This window comes from Ptiloglossa arizonensis, chromosome 2 (genome assembly GCF_051014685.1).
Source record: "Ptiloglossa arizonensis isolate GNS036 chromosome 2, iyPtiAriz1_principal, whole genome shotgun sequence".
In the NCBI taxonomy this organism is placed as follows: domain Eukaryota; kingdom Metazoa; phylum Arthropoda; class Insecta; order Hymenoptera; family Colletidae; genus Ptiloglossa; species Ptiloglossa arizonensis.
In genome coordinates this window covers 18732688-18747243 of record NC_135049.1, presented here as the reverse complement: position 1 = coordinate 18747243, position 14556 = coordinate 18732688, and the positions used below count along the sequence as shown (strand labels likewise).

The 14556-nt window shown below is 34.5% G+C and overlaps 1 protein-coding gene across 3 annotated transcripts in view; it reads right to left on the bottom strand.

Annotated features, from left to right (window-relative positions):
- Frl (formin-like protein) overlaps positions 1–14556 on the bottom strand; it is a 71873-nt gene that overhangs the window by 6049 nt on the left and 51268 nt on the right. For 2 of the 3 annotated variants that reach the window (XM_076305259.1, XM_076305257.1), the window contains exons 3-15: positions 13241–13327; positions 12857–12936; positions 11031–11463; positions 9905–9981; positions 9503–9818; positions 6186–6302; positions 4700–4940; positions 3959–4236; positions 2740–3007; positions 2542–2669; positions 1997–2441; positions 1499–1773; positions 1208–1321 (exon numbers count right to left, since the gene is read on the bottom strand). In XM_076305259.1, the coding sequence (XP_076161374.1) occupies positions 1208–1321; positions 1499–1773; positions 1997–2441; positions 2542–2669; positions 2740–3007; positions 3959–4236; positions 4700–4940; positions 6186–6302; positions 9503–9818; positions 9905–9981; positions 11031–11463; positions 12857–12936; positions 13241–13327 (2859 nt within the window). The remainder of the gene's footprint in view (positions 1–1207; positions 1322–1498; positions 1774–1996; positions 2442–2541; positions 2670–2739; positions 3008–3958; positions 4237–4699; positions 4941–6185; positions 6303–9502; positions 9819–9904; positions 9982–11030; positions 11464–12856; positions 12937–13240; positions 13328–14556) is intronic. The other variant, XM_076305258.1, reaches the window with a different exon arrangement.

Below are 14556 nucleotides of genomic sequence, written 5' to 3'. Positions count from 1 at the left end.
ATAAAATTATAACTCTTTTTTATTATAAGAAAGAAATTTTGTATTAAGAAATTTATCTATTCAAAATAAGAATCTGTTCAATGCCACCTAATTTATCATATTATATTGTACTGCTTAATTTATTTAGCCAATATTAATTTGAAATGCTAATGTTTCTGTTATAACGCCATGCTTGCTTCCTAGGCCTTCAATACTTGTTCGTAAAACTATTAGCGATTATACGTATTTTTATTTTTTTCACAAAAAACTGAAGTTTAAACAGTTGATTGTGATATTGCAAAAAAAAAATAAGTTGAACTTTTACAGCATTGATGTTGAGAGAGAAAGAGAAAAAGAGAGAAAAAGTGCGGGTAAAGAAAAGGGGAATATGTATGTGTGTTTTGGAAATAGTTGTAAGTAATTGGTAAAGTGCAGTACAGTTGATCATACTCAATTTCAAAATATGATTAAAGGTGTAATAAGAAATTAATTTCAAGCAATAAGCATAGCTTCCTGTGCACACAATTATACAGGGTATATTCAGGATTTAAAATAGGTGATCAAACTTTAGAAGTATATTTTAATCATTGTAAAGATAAAAAAGAGTCAGGTTCGTGTTGTTCATGTTGTGAAACACTCTATTGGACATTAATATGCTATTATAGAAGAAAATTATTTCCAGCAATTTGTTCAAGACAATATTCTTACAAAACACTATCTCGAACAAAAAGTAGTTATTGAAAAATTTAATACACAGCTTTCTTTTACCCTTATAACGAGTAGAATATATTCCCAAAGTTTAGTCACCTATTTCAAAGATACTCTGTATATGTTAAAAATAGAGAATAATATTAATGCGTTCAACCCCAATATTAATAACGTAATTATACATAAAGAAATCATGATTCTCATTTAAAATGTTGCAAACATTAGCTGAATACTGGTTGTCTAAATTGGTAAGTTACAAAGATAAATATATTAAAATAAGCAAAAAGTTAACAAGCTTGATAAAAGAAAAATAGATCACACAAATTAGATGCAACTACATTAGAATTATTTCTAAGTTTCAACATGGTATTATATTCGTTAATATAAAAACAAATTTGTTTTAAATACAAGAGAGTAGATGCATAACGTGCATAAGATGATCATGATAACGAAGGTAAAAAAATTACAATTTTTTGCTACCTAAATGAATAATAAAGAATAAGTAAATGGTAAAATATACCTGTTGCTTCTTTTGATTTAATTTATTTCGTTTAATGACTTCTTCTGATGTGTTCAAAGCTTCCGCAGCGGCAGCTTCCAATCTACGACGCTGTTCGTTTTCTTGATCCGCAGCCTGTAAAATTACTTTGCTTTGCACTACCATTTTCTTTAATCGTTAATATAGATAATAAAGGATTAAATACTCTTTACTCTTCGCTTCTATTTGAATGGACCAATGAAAACCTCGTTTAGTTACACCTTCTAACCTGTCAGTATGTGCACAATGTTATCGATTATAGTGAAAATTTACCTTAAATGCCCTTGCGAATCTAACAAGAAGGGAGAAGAATGTATTAGCATCGGCCTGTCTTGGACTCTCGCCAAAAAATTCAACGCATTCTCGAAACGCTTCACCAGCAGTACGGGCATCAGATTTCAGACGACGTAACTTTTCTTCGGAGTTATTTAAGAAATCTCGCAGTACCGTGTTATGTTTCTCCTTACCACGAAGTTCGAATTCTTTCCTTACAAGGTCCATACCCTTTTCTAATTCGTGTACGTCTGTTGTTATATTTTCTAGCGAGACTGAAATTAGCGGACGAAGAGAAATTATATAAGATCGACAAGAAAATGAAATTAGTAGAATTAATAACAACAGTTTTCCGGCAAATAATATACCCAAGGTATATATATTTGTTTGTGACTTTTTCATACGACTGATCGTATAGCAGACTTCAAACTTCAGAACGGCACGTTCGACACGATTCTTATCGCGCAAGAAATATAATTGAACTGTCGATATACAAACCTGTCGCAGCTTTATCGATATACATAAGTTCCGATTCAAAATTGATAAGTTCTGGAAACTTGACCCGTATAGTTGCCACGATGTAGTGTAACAGGCACATTCTTTTATCCGTCGATTTTGTGTCAAGTAACGTATCTAAGCTCTGCAGTTTGAATCCATACGCCGGGCCCCGTTTGCTACTGTTCAGATAGTTCCCGAAGGCAAGGATAATTTCTAATACTGCTCTCAGCTTCTTTGAACTCTTAACTGAACTCGATGCAGATATCACAGCATGTATTTGCGGAGTAATAAGATGTAAATTGTCAAAAAAGTTTCCAATATAATTCATGATAGACAACTTCGTCGATATCCTCTCCACTTTACCGAGTTGCATCAAAAATTTATCTTCCTCCGTTAGAAGGTTGACGTTCTTCTTCTCTATGATGTACTCTCTGTATGCTTTTATCTGTAACACCGTGTAATTGTAAAATTACTTTGCTTTGCACTACCATTGGTGTTTCATTACCAGAGACAATCTTTCCAAACGGTAACGAAGCAAATCATACCTCCTGATCAGTAGGCACCATACGTTGCAGTAACTCCACGTTTTCCAGCGAAAGTACCTTTAAGTCGAGCGCGTTTACGGCCGAAATCACTTTCTCTACCGGCATTTCCATTTTTCTTCGCGATATAGCTACAAAATACACGAATATTTGTATAATCCAAAAATGGAAGAACATCACCGTTTCGCAGAATATACGCACCAATATTTCGTAATCTAGTGTGCTCCAGAAGCGATACATTTTCCGGTTTCTTGAATCTTTTACTAGGAAAGCTATGGAGACCATCGATTTCGCTGTTACCGTTAGCTATATGCCCGCCCATACCAATTTTGAATCGTTCTTCGAAATCGGAAAAGTCTATATAACTATGCAATCGATCGTCGTCCAACTCGTTGAAAATGGTACCTCGTACTTGGTTAGGTTTTAAGGCGATCCAATTCAGTGTGGGAAGTTTGTACTTCGTTTGAACCTGGAACGTAAACGAATACATTAATGAAAGTACTGAGAAAATAAATGGACAATAAAATTCTGCCCTATAAGTCGAATTATCCACATATCCTTATACAAAGTTTGTACATACGTATTTACATATTAAATAAAACTTTTCCTTTTGCAGTCTTGCTTGACTTTGATTACATTTTAAAATTATGAAAGTATATTACTTTGTAGTATTTATCGAAACAAATAAAAAAGTCTTAATAAACGCGGGTCCGAATATTATAAAACGTTCTAAAAAGTGAAGTATCACCCAATCTTTCTCTACACTGGTCTACAACGTCCGTTCGATACGACCTCCCAAGAGTGACTGGGACTGAGTTGAATGACATCGGTACAACTATGAAATCGTGGTCGCGACGAGTACGCTATGTGTTTACTACGTTCGACTTAACGACTTGCTCGATAGGTTATAGATAAACATACAGTAGTTTCGTATGCTAACACTTTCACATCTGCGCCTTTTATCTAGGTACTTTCGTCTGTCGCCGGTACGTTTAACGTGGTCGTTCATAGTGTCGTTACAATACAGAATAATAAACCGTGAAAATTATTACAACTTTCTACTCACACGGTTTACATGAATTCTCCAGAATGTACGCAAATAAATATAAACTATTCGGCAACTGACTATCAGTCTGCGAGTAACAACAATGTGGTGCCATCCACACGTGCAAGTGTTTAAACCTCGTAATACAAAACATCTTATAACTCAGAAACCAACAATAATTGGACCCATCTTTAATAAGACTTTTTCGTTTGTTTGGACTGGTACTACACGCTCCCTTCGAATTTTCCACCAACTTTTAAGTACACTTTGTGCAAATGGAAATTACTGCACGAAAGATCAGAGCATCGGTGAATACCAATATACAAAATTTTTTTCATTTCACACGATTGAATTATTCCAAGCCCGGAGACACACCTTTCGTTTAATAGTCATTGCTCCATCCGGTGCTTGCATCATTCCGGCAGGTGGCGGAGGTATAGGTGCAGGTGGTGGTAATTTTTGATCTCCCGGGGAAAGAGATGCCATTGGAGGTGGTGGTGGACATGGAGGCGGAGGCGGTGGAGGTGGCGCAGGAGCCAATGGGACCGATGGTTGTTCCAACGTTGGTGACGATGGTGTCGAATTAAACGTAGGCGACGTTATGTTATCCGAATTACTCAGAGGGCTCGTTGCAGATCCATTTCGAAGGCTCGCTGTTGAAGTACAAAACAAACATCGTTGGTTAAGTTGCCATTGTTTATTCGAAGCAGTACTTTTCAAAGCGGGGAACGCGAGAGAAATTGTTTAACATTGAAAAATGTAAATAAGTTGAATATTTCATTTCATTAATAGAATTTAACAACGACAAGAGACTCTGTGTAAATTCTAATCGTAGAAAATTCTATAAATTAATAAAATTAACTTTTGTTCGTATCGCATTATTTGCAATACCTATTATTAGTTATAACTTGCAATAATTTCATCTTCGATTGCTTAAAAGAAGCAATGAAGACCAGTTAATTATGAATTAATCAAAACGAACGTAACAGTAATGTTCTGTGTAAAAATCAGGGTTGCAGAAATGTTCTTCTTCTTTTTCTTTTTTTTTTTACAAGGGGCACCTTTCGAAAGCTTTGAAAAACACCGATTGAAAGTATAGAGAAACTTGAAACATACCCGTGGAACCTTTGGTGAGAGTACCCGTGAGGGTTTCCAACTCAATAATTTTGTTTTCTAAAACGCTCTGCCTTCGAGCGGAGTCTTGTTTTTGTCTCTTCAGGGCTGTGAGTTCTTCCTCGGCCAATCGACGAGCGTCCACGGCGTCCGTGTATTCCACTTTTAATGCACCTAATTCAGTCTCTAACTCTGCTAATTTCGCGAGCGATTCTCTCTCCAATTCTGCCATTCTATCGTGCGCCTGTTTTCGAAGTATAATACGTTCGTGAGACTGTTGTTAATATATAGTAATTTCTGCTTCCAAGCGACAAAAATAGGGACTGCCGGTTCACTCGAAAGTGAACGATCTTTATCTCGTGCGAACGGTGGCAATTTTTATCTCGCGGTTCGGGTCTAGTCCCGTTTGAAACGCCCGACGAGGAAAGTGAATGGTTTACATCGAGAGGGAGCGAGATAGCGCAACAGCGAACGAGTCTCGCATTATGTGCGGCGCTCGGTGACGAAACTTCAAAGCGATGCGCGTACGTTTCTGGATGTGTCAATCGCAGATGTGTAATAAAATTTTTTATATTATTCGTTTCATCTTTATCATTTTATCATTCATATTGTACATGTCAATCGTTAATATGAAATAAAAGTTTGTATATTTAATCGTTGTATCTTTATCATTTTATCATTCATATTGTACATATGAATAGTTAATATGAAATAAAAGTTTGTATATTTGTTGTTGTATTTGTATGATTTTATCATTCATATTGTACATGTGAATCGTTAATATGAAATAAAAGTTTGTATATTTTTCGTTGTATCTTTATCATTTTATCATTCATATTGTACATGTCAATCGTTAATGTGAAATAAAAGTTTGTATATTTTTCGTTGTATCTTTATCATTTTATCATTCATATTGTACATATGAATAGTTAATATGAAATAAAAGTTTGTATATTTAATCGTTGTATCTTTATGATTTTATCATTCATATTGTACATATGAATAGTTAATATGAAATAAAAGTTTGTATATCAATCGTTGTATCTTTATGATTTTATCATTCTAATTGTACATGTGAGTCGTTAATATGAAATAAAAGTTTGTATATTTTTTGTTGTATCTTTATAATTTTATCATTCTTGTTGTACATGTTTATAACTATGCATTATCATTAATATTGTACGATCTCGATGAATTGGGCCCAAGCACATTTAAAAACGTACACGTTTGTAAAATTCAAAAGATTGATACACGAGTGAAAATAATTCCAAGTATGGTCGTGTATTCGTATCGCCAAAAAATAAAAAAATATTAGAAATTTAATTTACATTATCGGATGGAATTCGATTCACCTGCGTTATAAAATTGTTCGCGCTGTAAGCACTTTCCCTGTCGATGGTTCCATTACTTGAATGCGGTGTAAAAATCGTCGCTCGAAAGTGGGAATTACCGTATTAATAAATTTCAAGAAAATCCATCTACTACTCACGTGACCAAGTTCGTCCTCCAATTCGGCTACTTTTTCTAATGCGGCAGTCTTAGTTTCGCTGTCTTCCATTAAGGCAGCTACATCGAATACATTATCTAGGTACGCAGAGATTTGAACCTGGAGAGAAATTACGATAGATATCAATACCAATCAACAATCTTGTGTTGTACTACAATATCAATCTTTAATGATAAAGAGCTATTTATTGCGATATTTTGATCGTTCGAAGCAATCTCAAGAACGTCGAACGATCGAAATATCGGATCACGTATAGTATTTCGAACGATCGAAATATGTAATATTACGGTCACGTGTAATACATTATTTGCATTATGGTCTCAAATTATTTATTGTTAGCCTTGGTCATGTGCATACGTAAAATTCTCTACGCATCTTAGCAACTGGATATACAATTATTTATTTAAAAGGTTGCCACAATCTTCAATTCCGTAGCTTGAATTTGTTTGCACCTAATGTACGGGGTGTTCATTTCAACGGTGTTGATTTTTTGATCGGAGAAAATTTACATATAAAATTAACGAGTTTCTAATCGTTAGATTGAAAAAATTTAAGTTTTTGAAAGTTTTATTTTTGTGCCGATAAAATAGCAAAGGTGAATCTTGACTTTTTCAAACGGTACTATCATATCGTTTATTCTGTTTAGTATTGTACGAGGAGAGGAGAAACGAGGTGGGAGGAATAAACAAATCAAATGAATGTCAATTGCGTTACACATCAGGTACAGCCGTTACTGTACGGTAACATAGCGTACGTGTCGTACGTTTATTATTGAACTGTTTATGGTAATACTTCTGTTATTCGTAGTACGAATAAACGAACGTCGATTATCCGAATACCGTTTAACCGAATTATTAATTACTCGAATAGTGTTAAGTGGAAAGTGAAAGCAAATATTTCACGTGTCGTTCTATACACTGACAATTACCTGTTTAATATATACAAATCAATTTATAAAGTTACTATTGAGCGACTATTTTTATATTTTTGATTTTAATTTTTTACTCGTTGACGGAGTTGTATAAAATTTGTTACCGATTCCTCTATGACTATAGTATCTCTATTTCGGTTATGAATTCTTTTGGGCGATTTTTAGAAATTATTTTTCTTGTTTAGAGATTATTTCGTTCGTACACTCCTAAAGTATAATCTATTCTACAGGATGAAGAAAGCGTAGAAATTGTCTAATCGATTGAATCGATGGTTTGAAAAATAGTACAAGTCCAAAAACCAAATTTTGAGATATTTAAAATAAACAGCTACCTGCATTCGTTAAATTGGAGGGACTACCCGAAACACAAATACAGTTCTATGTATTCTACATACAGTCTCGAGCACTGTTCTTGAACCCAAAGTGCAGTCATATGCATTTCACATATATTTCAGAGCACCGTACTTGATCCCAAAATGCAATTGTATGCACTTTATATATACATTCGAGCACTGTTCTTGATCCCCCAAATGCAATTCTGTGCACTTTACATACACTTTCAAGATTATTCGAAAGTGTCCTAATTTTGAACTTGGTACTCCTCTTGAACTCATCGATTGAAGTGCTCGATTCTATGAAATGTCGGTTGTCGAGGGTGTCTCGAAAGATTGACGGTTTACGATCATTGGTTCTGCGAATCGGGAGATACGTAACGGTGCATCGAAATTACTGTTCGCACTTGAATTGTACCTTACGGCCATTCTGACTGCGGACCAATATACCGGCGGTCTCAAGTTCAAAGTCGAGAGATGTGATTTGAACCTGGAATCTCGTCTCGGTTGTGGGCGTTGCTAAGGCGGAGTTAAAAGTTTCCGACCAATGGGACTCGCATTCTTTTCAGAACCGAGCACCCAAGTTCCACGCTGTAGACACCTCTGTTTTACTAGAAATAGAGCATCGCGTTCTCCAGTCGATTTTTATAACCGAGCTCGTATCCTATCTCTACTTTGTCATAGTTGTAATAAAATTTTTGCTACGTTGCGTTCGTAGATACTGTATAATAAACACAAATAGTTGCACAATCATATTTCGAATTATATTAATTCTACTGTCTCTCATCTGTAACTAATATTCACGACCTTGGCGTTAACACTTTTTGTCCAATCTCTCGTTTGTATCTCACGTGACCAAGGTCTTCGAATGCAGTTCTGCATTCGAGACTCGTGGTTTCATGTACAGAGCGTCTGGACTTTTTAGGAATGTTAACACTTTTAAATTGTTCTTCGGTCAGGTCTCTATCATCTACTCGCCGTACTAAGATTCTTAGTTTCATATACAGAGCACCTAGATACTTTAGGAATGTTAACGGTCTTTGTCTTTTGTATCGTTCTCTGGTCAGGACTCATCTTGAGTATTCTGTCATCTGATCACCATACTTAGACTCTTGGTTTCATACACAGAGCACCTAGATACTTTAGGAATGTTAACGGTCTTAGATTTTTTATATTGTTCTTTGGTCAGGAATCATATTGTGCATTGCTCAGGTCATCTGGTTTAGATTGTTCCATATCTATCAATCATCGTGACTAGTTACAAATTTTGAATCAAGTTTACAATTGGTTCGAACCTAATGATGCTCGAGACTTGATTTAGCAATTACAGAGAAAAATATTCAAACTGTAAATAATCTCGAAATTTTAATTTCTCTTAATTCATGAATATCTTGTCCCCTTATATAACATCATCGTGACTAGTTACAAATTTTGAATCAAGTTTACAATTGGTTTGAACCTAATGATGTTCGAGACTTGATTTAGCAATTGCATAGAAAAATATTCAAACTGTAAATAATCCCGAAATTTTAATTTCTTTCAATTCATGAATATCTTGGCCCCTTATATAACATCATCCTGACTAGTTACAAATTTTGAATCAAGTTTACAATTGGTTTAAACCTAATGGCACGAGACTTGATTTAACAATTGCAGAGAAAAATATTCAAACAGTAAATAATCCCGAAATTTTAATTTCTTTTAATTCATGAATATTTTGCCCTTTTATATAACATCATCGTGACAAGTTACAAATTTTGAATTAAGTTTACAATTATTATACTTTAAACCTAATGGCACGAGACTTGATTTAACAATTGCAGAGAAAAATATTCAAACAGTAAATAGTCTCGAAATTTTAATTTCTTTCAATTCCAGAATATCTTGGCCTCTTATACAACACCGTTTCCTTCTCAAGCAGGTGCAAACAGTGTCGATGCGAATTCTACACGAGTGTAAATTTCCGCGAAAAGAAATGTTCGTTCAGGTTCACGTGAAAACTGAAACGTCAATATGTTAAATATCGTTTCACTAACCTGCAAATCCTCACTCTCGGTATGCCTAAGTTTCTCCAGATACTCGTCCAAACCGAGCTTGGTAAATTCGTATTGCAGGTGTACCCTGAAATTCATGTCTTCCACCGAATGAACAACAATATTCACGAACTGCATACAGGCGACCATGAATTCTATGTGAAAGCTGTCGTACTGGGTGAAATATGCCATAAGCGTTGTAAATCTTCGCCTTTCGCAGCACACCACCTTGAAGTTGTCAAACGCGGACAGAATGATCTCGTGACCACCCTTTACGAGACAGATCGCAGCAAGCAGTTCTAGCACTAGAGCTTTCGTTCTGAAAGAACAATATACACTCGTTGTACTTTTTCCCAACGGGAGAAAAATTATTTCCACGAACGTGAGAGAAACGTATGTCTTCACCTTAGACTTTTGTGCATCAAGCTTAACGCGATGCAATTGATCGCTTCCCGATGTTGTATAACCATGTTGAAACCGTACTGCAACGAGAAGATTTTGTGCATTAATAAAATACGTTATAATTTTCCTCGCGATATCGAAATCAAAGAAAGATAACAGTATCGACAGTGACCGAGACTACAAATGTCACTTTCATTCTTATTATAATATTAACAATAGCGAGATTGGAATAATTTGAGCAGAATTACTATTTTATCGTTATTATTTACTACAAAATATTTTTCAGGAGGGTGTTTACGCTGCTTGCGTGCAATATGGCACAAATATTGTAGAAGTTTTATAAAAAAATGTTGTAGCGGTTGTTTCGGAACTTTTATTAGAAAATGTTTCGTGCAATAAATAAAACTACAAGTTTGTAGTAAATAGTATGCAACAGTTTTCTTCGACGGAAATTATGAATTATTTTATTCGTGACGTTTGCAGAAATAAATTTTAACTAACGTCACTCTATATTATCGTGTCTTTTATTAACATTTTCTAGCATTATTAACCCCTTGATAAAAATTAATTTTCCCCTTCTATTAAGTATTATTTACTCTACGAATCACTCTTTCGAAACTTGTATTTTACTAACTCTAGCTCAAGTTACCTCCAAAAAAAAAAAAAAAACTTGAAGTCAGTAACTGGATGGTTAACAGTTTTCTCTAAACTTATCAAAAAACTCAATAGAATATTTTGATATTTTACATCGCAGAAAAAGTAAATAACTCTTTGCACACCTAACCCAGACCTATTGGGAACATTAAGAAGTAAAATCACCTCTCCAAAAACCAAAAAAAAAAAAAAAAAAGAGAAAAGAAATTTTTTACAAAAAAAAAAACGAATCCTTCGAATCGTCCCAAAAGAAATAATACAAAAAAGATCACACCGAAAAATTCGTATTATCGACAAGTGTGTAACGTCTACACCTCGAATGGTATTTCACCCCTATCTCGATAAAGATACAGGGTGTCCCGATATTCATGGACGACGGTGTTGTACGTGGGTGATTGTGGATTTTATCCTCGAACGTTTTGCCATCTCGAGCGATGTCCTTGTATCCGATTCTCCCACAGCGACAGTTTCGTACCTTGTTATTCATGATGGCACGCATGCACAGTATGCAAACGTGAATGTCATCTTTCGCTTCGCCCATATTCAGACGCGCCACGTGCCGAGATCTCCTTTTAACACCGGGGCTATCCTTCAGCTCGTGGAGGGGCGGCCTAAGGCAGCCGTTATTTAAGGGCGAAGTGTCACCAGGACCACCTGGAAAATAATTGCGTCCGTGCACGGTTTGCATTAACCAATTAAATCTTTTCCGGTACGTCGCCATAATAGAGATGGATGTTGGCGCCCGAGACCCAAGTGTACAGAACTTACCGGTTTGTAATTTTTCTTCGGAACTCGTGTGGGATTCTAAAAGACGTTGCTCGTGCCTCATCATGAGTAACCTGAAGCTGAGGTAGTCTATAAGGGCGTCCAGGCCTTGGTTCTCCTCGTCTAGGAACTCCCTCACCCATCTAGATCATTGTTTCAATGAGAACGTTGCTCTTGGAAAACAGTTTTTTTTTTACACGTGATGATACTGGGAACTCTTATCGATTATTTTTGATGTCGTACAACGTCGAGTAATCGTTCGTTTTGTTTCCACGATTTGTGCAATTGAAATTCTAGATCATTGTTTCAATGTGAACTTTGCTCTTGGAAAACAGTTTTTTTACACGTGAAGAAACTGGGAATTCTTATTGATTATTTTTGATGTCGTACAATGTCGAGTAATCGTTCGTTTTGTTTCCACGATTTGTGCAATTGAAATTCTGGAGCGTTGTATCGATCGGAACTTTGCACATGGAAAATCATTTTATACAAAAAGAAAAGGAACTCTCGTCTTGTGCAATTAAAATTTTAGATCATTGTTTCAATGTGAACTTTGCTCTTGGAAAACAGTTTTTTTAAACGTGAAGATACTGGGAATTCTTATCGATTATTTTTGATGTCATACAACGTCGAGTAATCGTTCATTTTGTATCCTTGAACCTTGCACTTGGAAAATAGTTTTACGCAAAAAGAAAAGGAATTCTCGTCTTGTAGAACTAACATTCTAGATCTTTGTTTCAATCGGAATCTTGCGCTTGAAAAATAATTTTATACAAAAAGAAAAGGAACTCTCGTCTTGTGCAATTAAAATTTTAGATCTTTGTTTCAATTAGAACTTTGCGCTTGGAAAATAATTTTATATAAAAAAAAAGAAGGAACTCTTATCTTGTGCAATTAAAATTTTAGATCATTGTTTCAATCAGAACTTTGCGCTTGGAAAATAATTTTATATAAAAATAAAAGAGAACTCTCATCTTGTGCAATTAAAATTTTAGATCATTGTTTCAATCAGAACTTTGCGCTTGGAAAATAATTTTATATAAAAATAAAAGAGAGCTCTCATCTTGTGTAATTAAAATTTTAGATCATTGTTTCAATCAGAACCCTGCGCTTGGAAAATAGTTTTACATATAAAAAAAAAAGAATTCTCATAATGGATCATTTCTAAGGTGTACAAAATCGAGAATCGTTCACTTTGTTTCCATAAATTGTGCAACTAAGACCAATCCCAGCGCTACAATAATCGACCTGTAGAAATTTTATAAATGTTAGGAGATCGAATATATCGAGAGGACAATTTACGTTGAAGCTCTCTCACGTGTTATGCGATAGCATTCTGTGACAATTCGAGAAAATTGTTTTGCAAACTTCTTCAAACAATTCTCGCGTCTGCGCGAGAATATCTCGTTCATTGACTTCGTTCGTTACGAATTCGTTAGAACGATTATATTCCGAATGGGTGTTTCGAACGTAAGATTTGAGTAGTTGCATCAGCGAGATTTCTCGCATTTGTTTAAGTATAATGTTCGAGCTTACTCTATGTGATTCGTGCGTAAGGAGATTTCCAAATCCCGGAGTACTTGAGTGGACGTCGACTCCCCAACTATTTTTCTTTTCTGGAAGAACGTAAGGAAACGATACGACTGTATAATCGTTAGTATCCGTCGTCAGTTTGTTACCAGCGAGAAACAAACCGAAAATAAACGGACATTTTACGGTACAAGAACTGAACGAGTGATTTCTTGTGAGAAAAAAAGATTTAAAAAAAGAAGGGAAAAAAAATAAAAGAATTTTACCTCGAACGTACGAGACATGGAATTTTGTTCATTTTTCAGGAAACGAAACGCGGTTAGTTCGGCCCAAATCACGGTTGCAACGTAAGAGAAAACGTAGACAAGAAATAAAATAAATGTAACATACTCGATGGCTTCGCGATGCTTTTGGATCCAGGTAGGTGCGTAACTTTGCTAAATAATGGGAAGGTGGATCCTTTGCTTGTACTCTTTCCTGAAAATATCAATATGCAATACATTATTTAAACGTTGATTCAGTTTATCGAGATATTATAGAATTATATTAAATTTCAAAGTGATTCGACTACGTTTTGATAAAATGGAAATCATTTAAAGTCGATAGGTAAGGTTTTCAGCTTAGAAATTAGTTCTTTTATTTTAATTTCTTGACAAATTGAAAAATTATTCTTCCGGGAAAAATATAACAAGAGGAAGATTAACAAATATTACTTTTATTTAAAATTTACGGTTGTTAAGTTTTCGACCGATTGGAGGATCTAAGGTAAATAAATTTTTATATAATAATTTTCAGTAGTGTCATATTGGAGAGAAAGAATATATATAGATCTCCGATGATTGTTTATTCCATATCGAACAAAGCACAATTAGAAATCGTATAAAATGTTCAAAGTATACGCTCCAAAAATTTTGTACAAAGGAGTCGGGTTTACGGTGAAACTTTGAAGAGCAGATGCATTGCAAAAGGTTTATTTCGCAATATTACAGTTACGTGCATGTAATATTTTCTGTAACGGTCTTTAAAGCAATGAGGTACTATGTAAATGTTTTGTATCTAAAAGTATATTTTTGTTTTCTAACAAAATAAATATTTTTAGAGAGAAATTCTAAAAATATCTATTCTCAAAGTATTTTTAGAAAAATTTATTTTCAGAAAGTATTTTTAGAGCGACAAATATTTGTAGGCTTCACGAGTAGATAAAATATTCGAAAAAATTTTTAGAACAAAATTTTTAGAAAAGAGAAATATTTTTAAAGCAAACAATATTTTTAGAAACATTTTTAGAAAAAAAATATTTTTAGAGCAACAAATATTTGTAGGCTTCACGAGTAGATAAAATATTCGAAAACAAATTTTAGAACAAAATTTTTAGAAAAAAAGGAATACTTTTAGAGCAAAAAATATTTTTAGAAAAATGTTTAGAAAAAAAATATTTTTAGAGCAAAAAATATTTGTAGACTTCACGAGTAGTTAAAATATTCGAATGGAATTTGTATCGAGAATCGCGTCGGTTCCACGGTGAAACTTTGAAAAGCAGATGCATTGCAAAAGGTTTTAATTCACCGAAGCGATGCGTATTTGGGTTTCAGCGGGGTTTAACGAGTGGCTTCTTAATCAACGTGTGTGCAATTCCACACTCGGTGGTTTTAATGGGTGAGGCGCCTGTAATTTTGTACGTTCGTACGCACGGTGTAGAACAATAT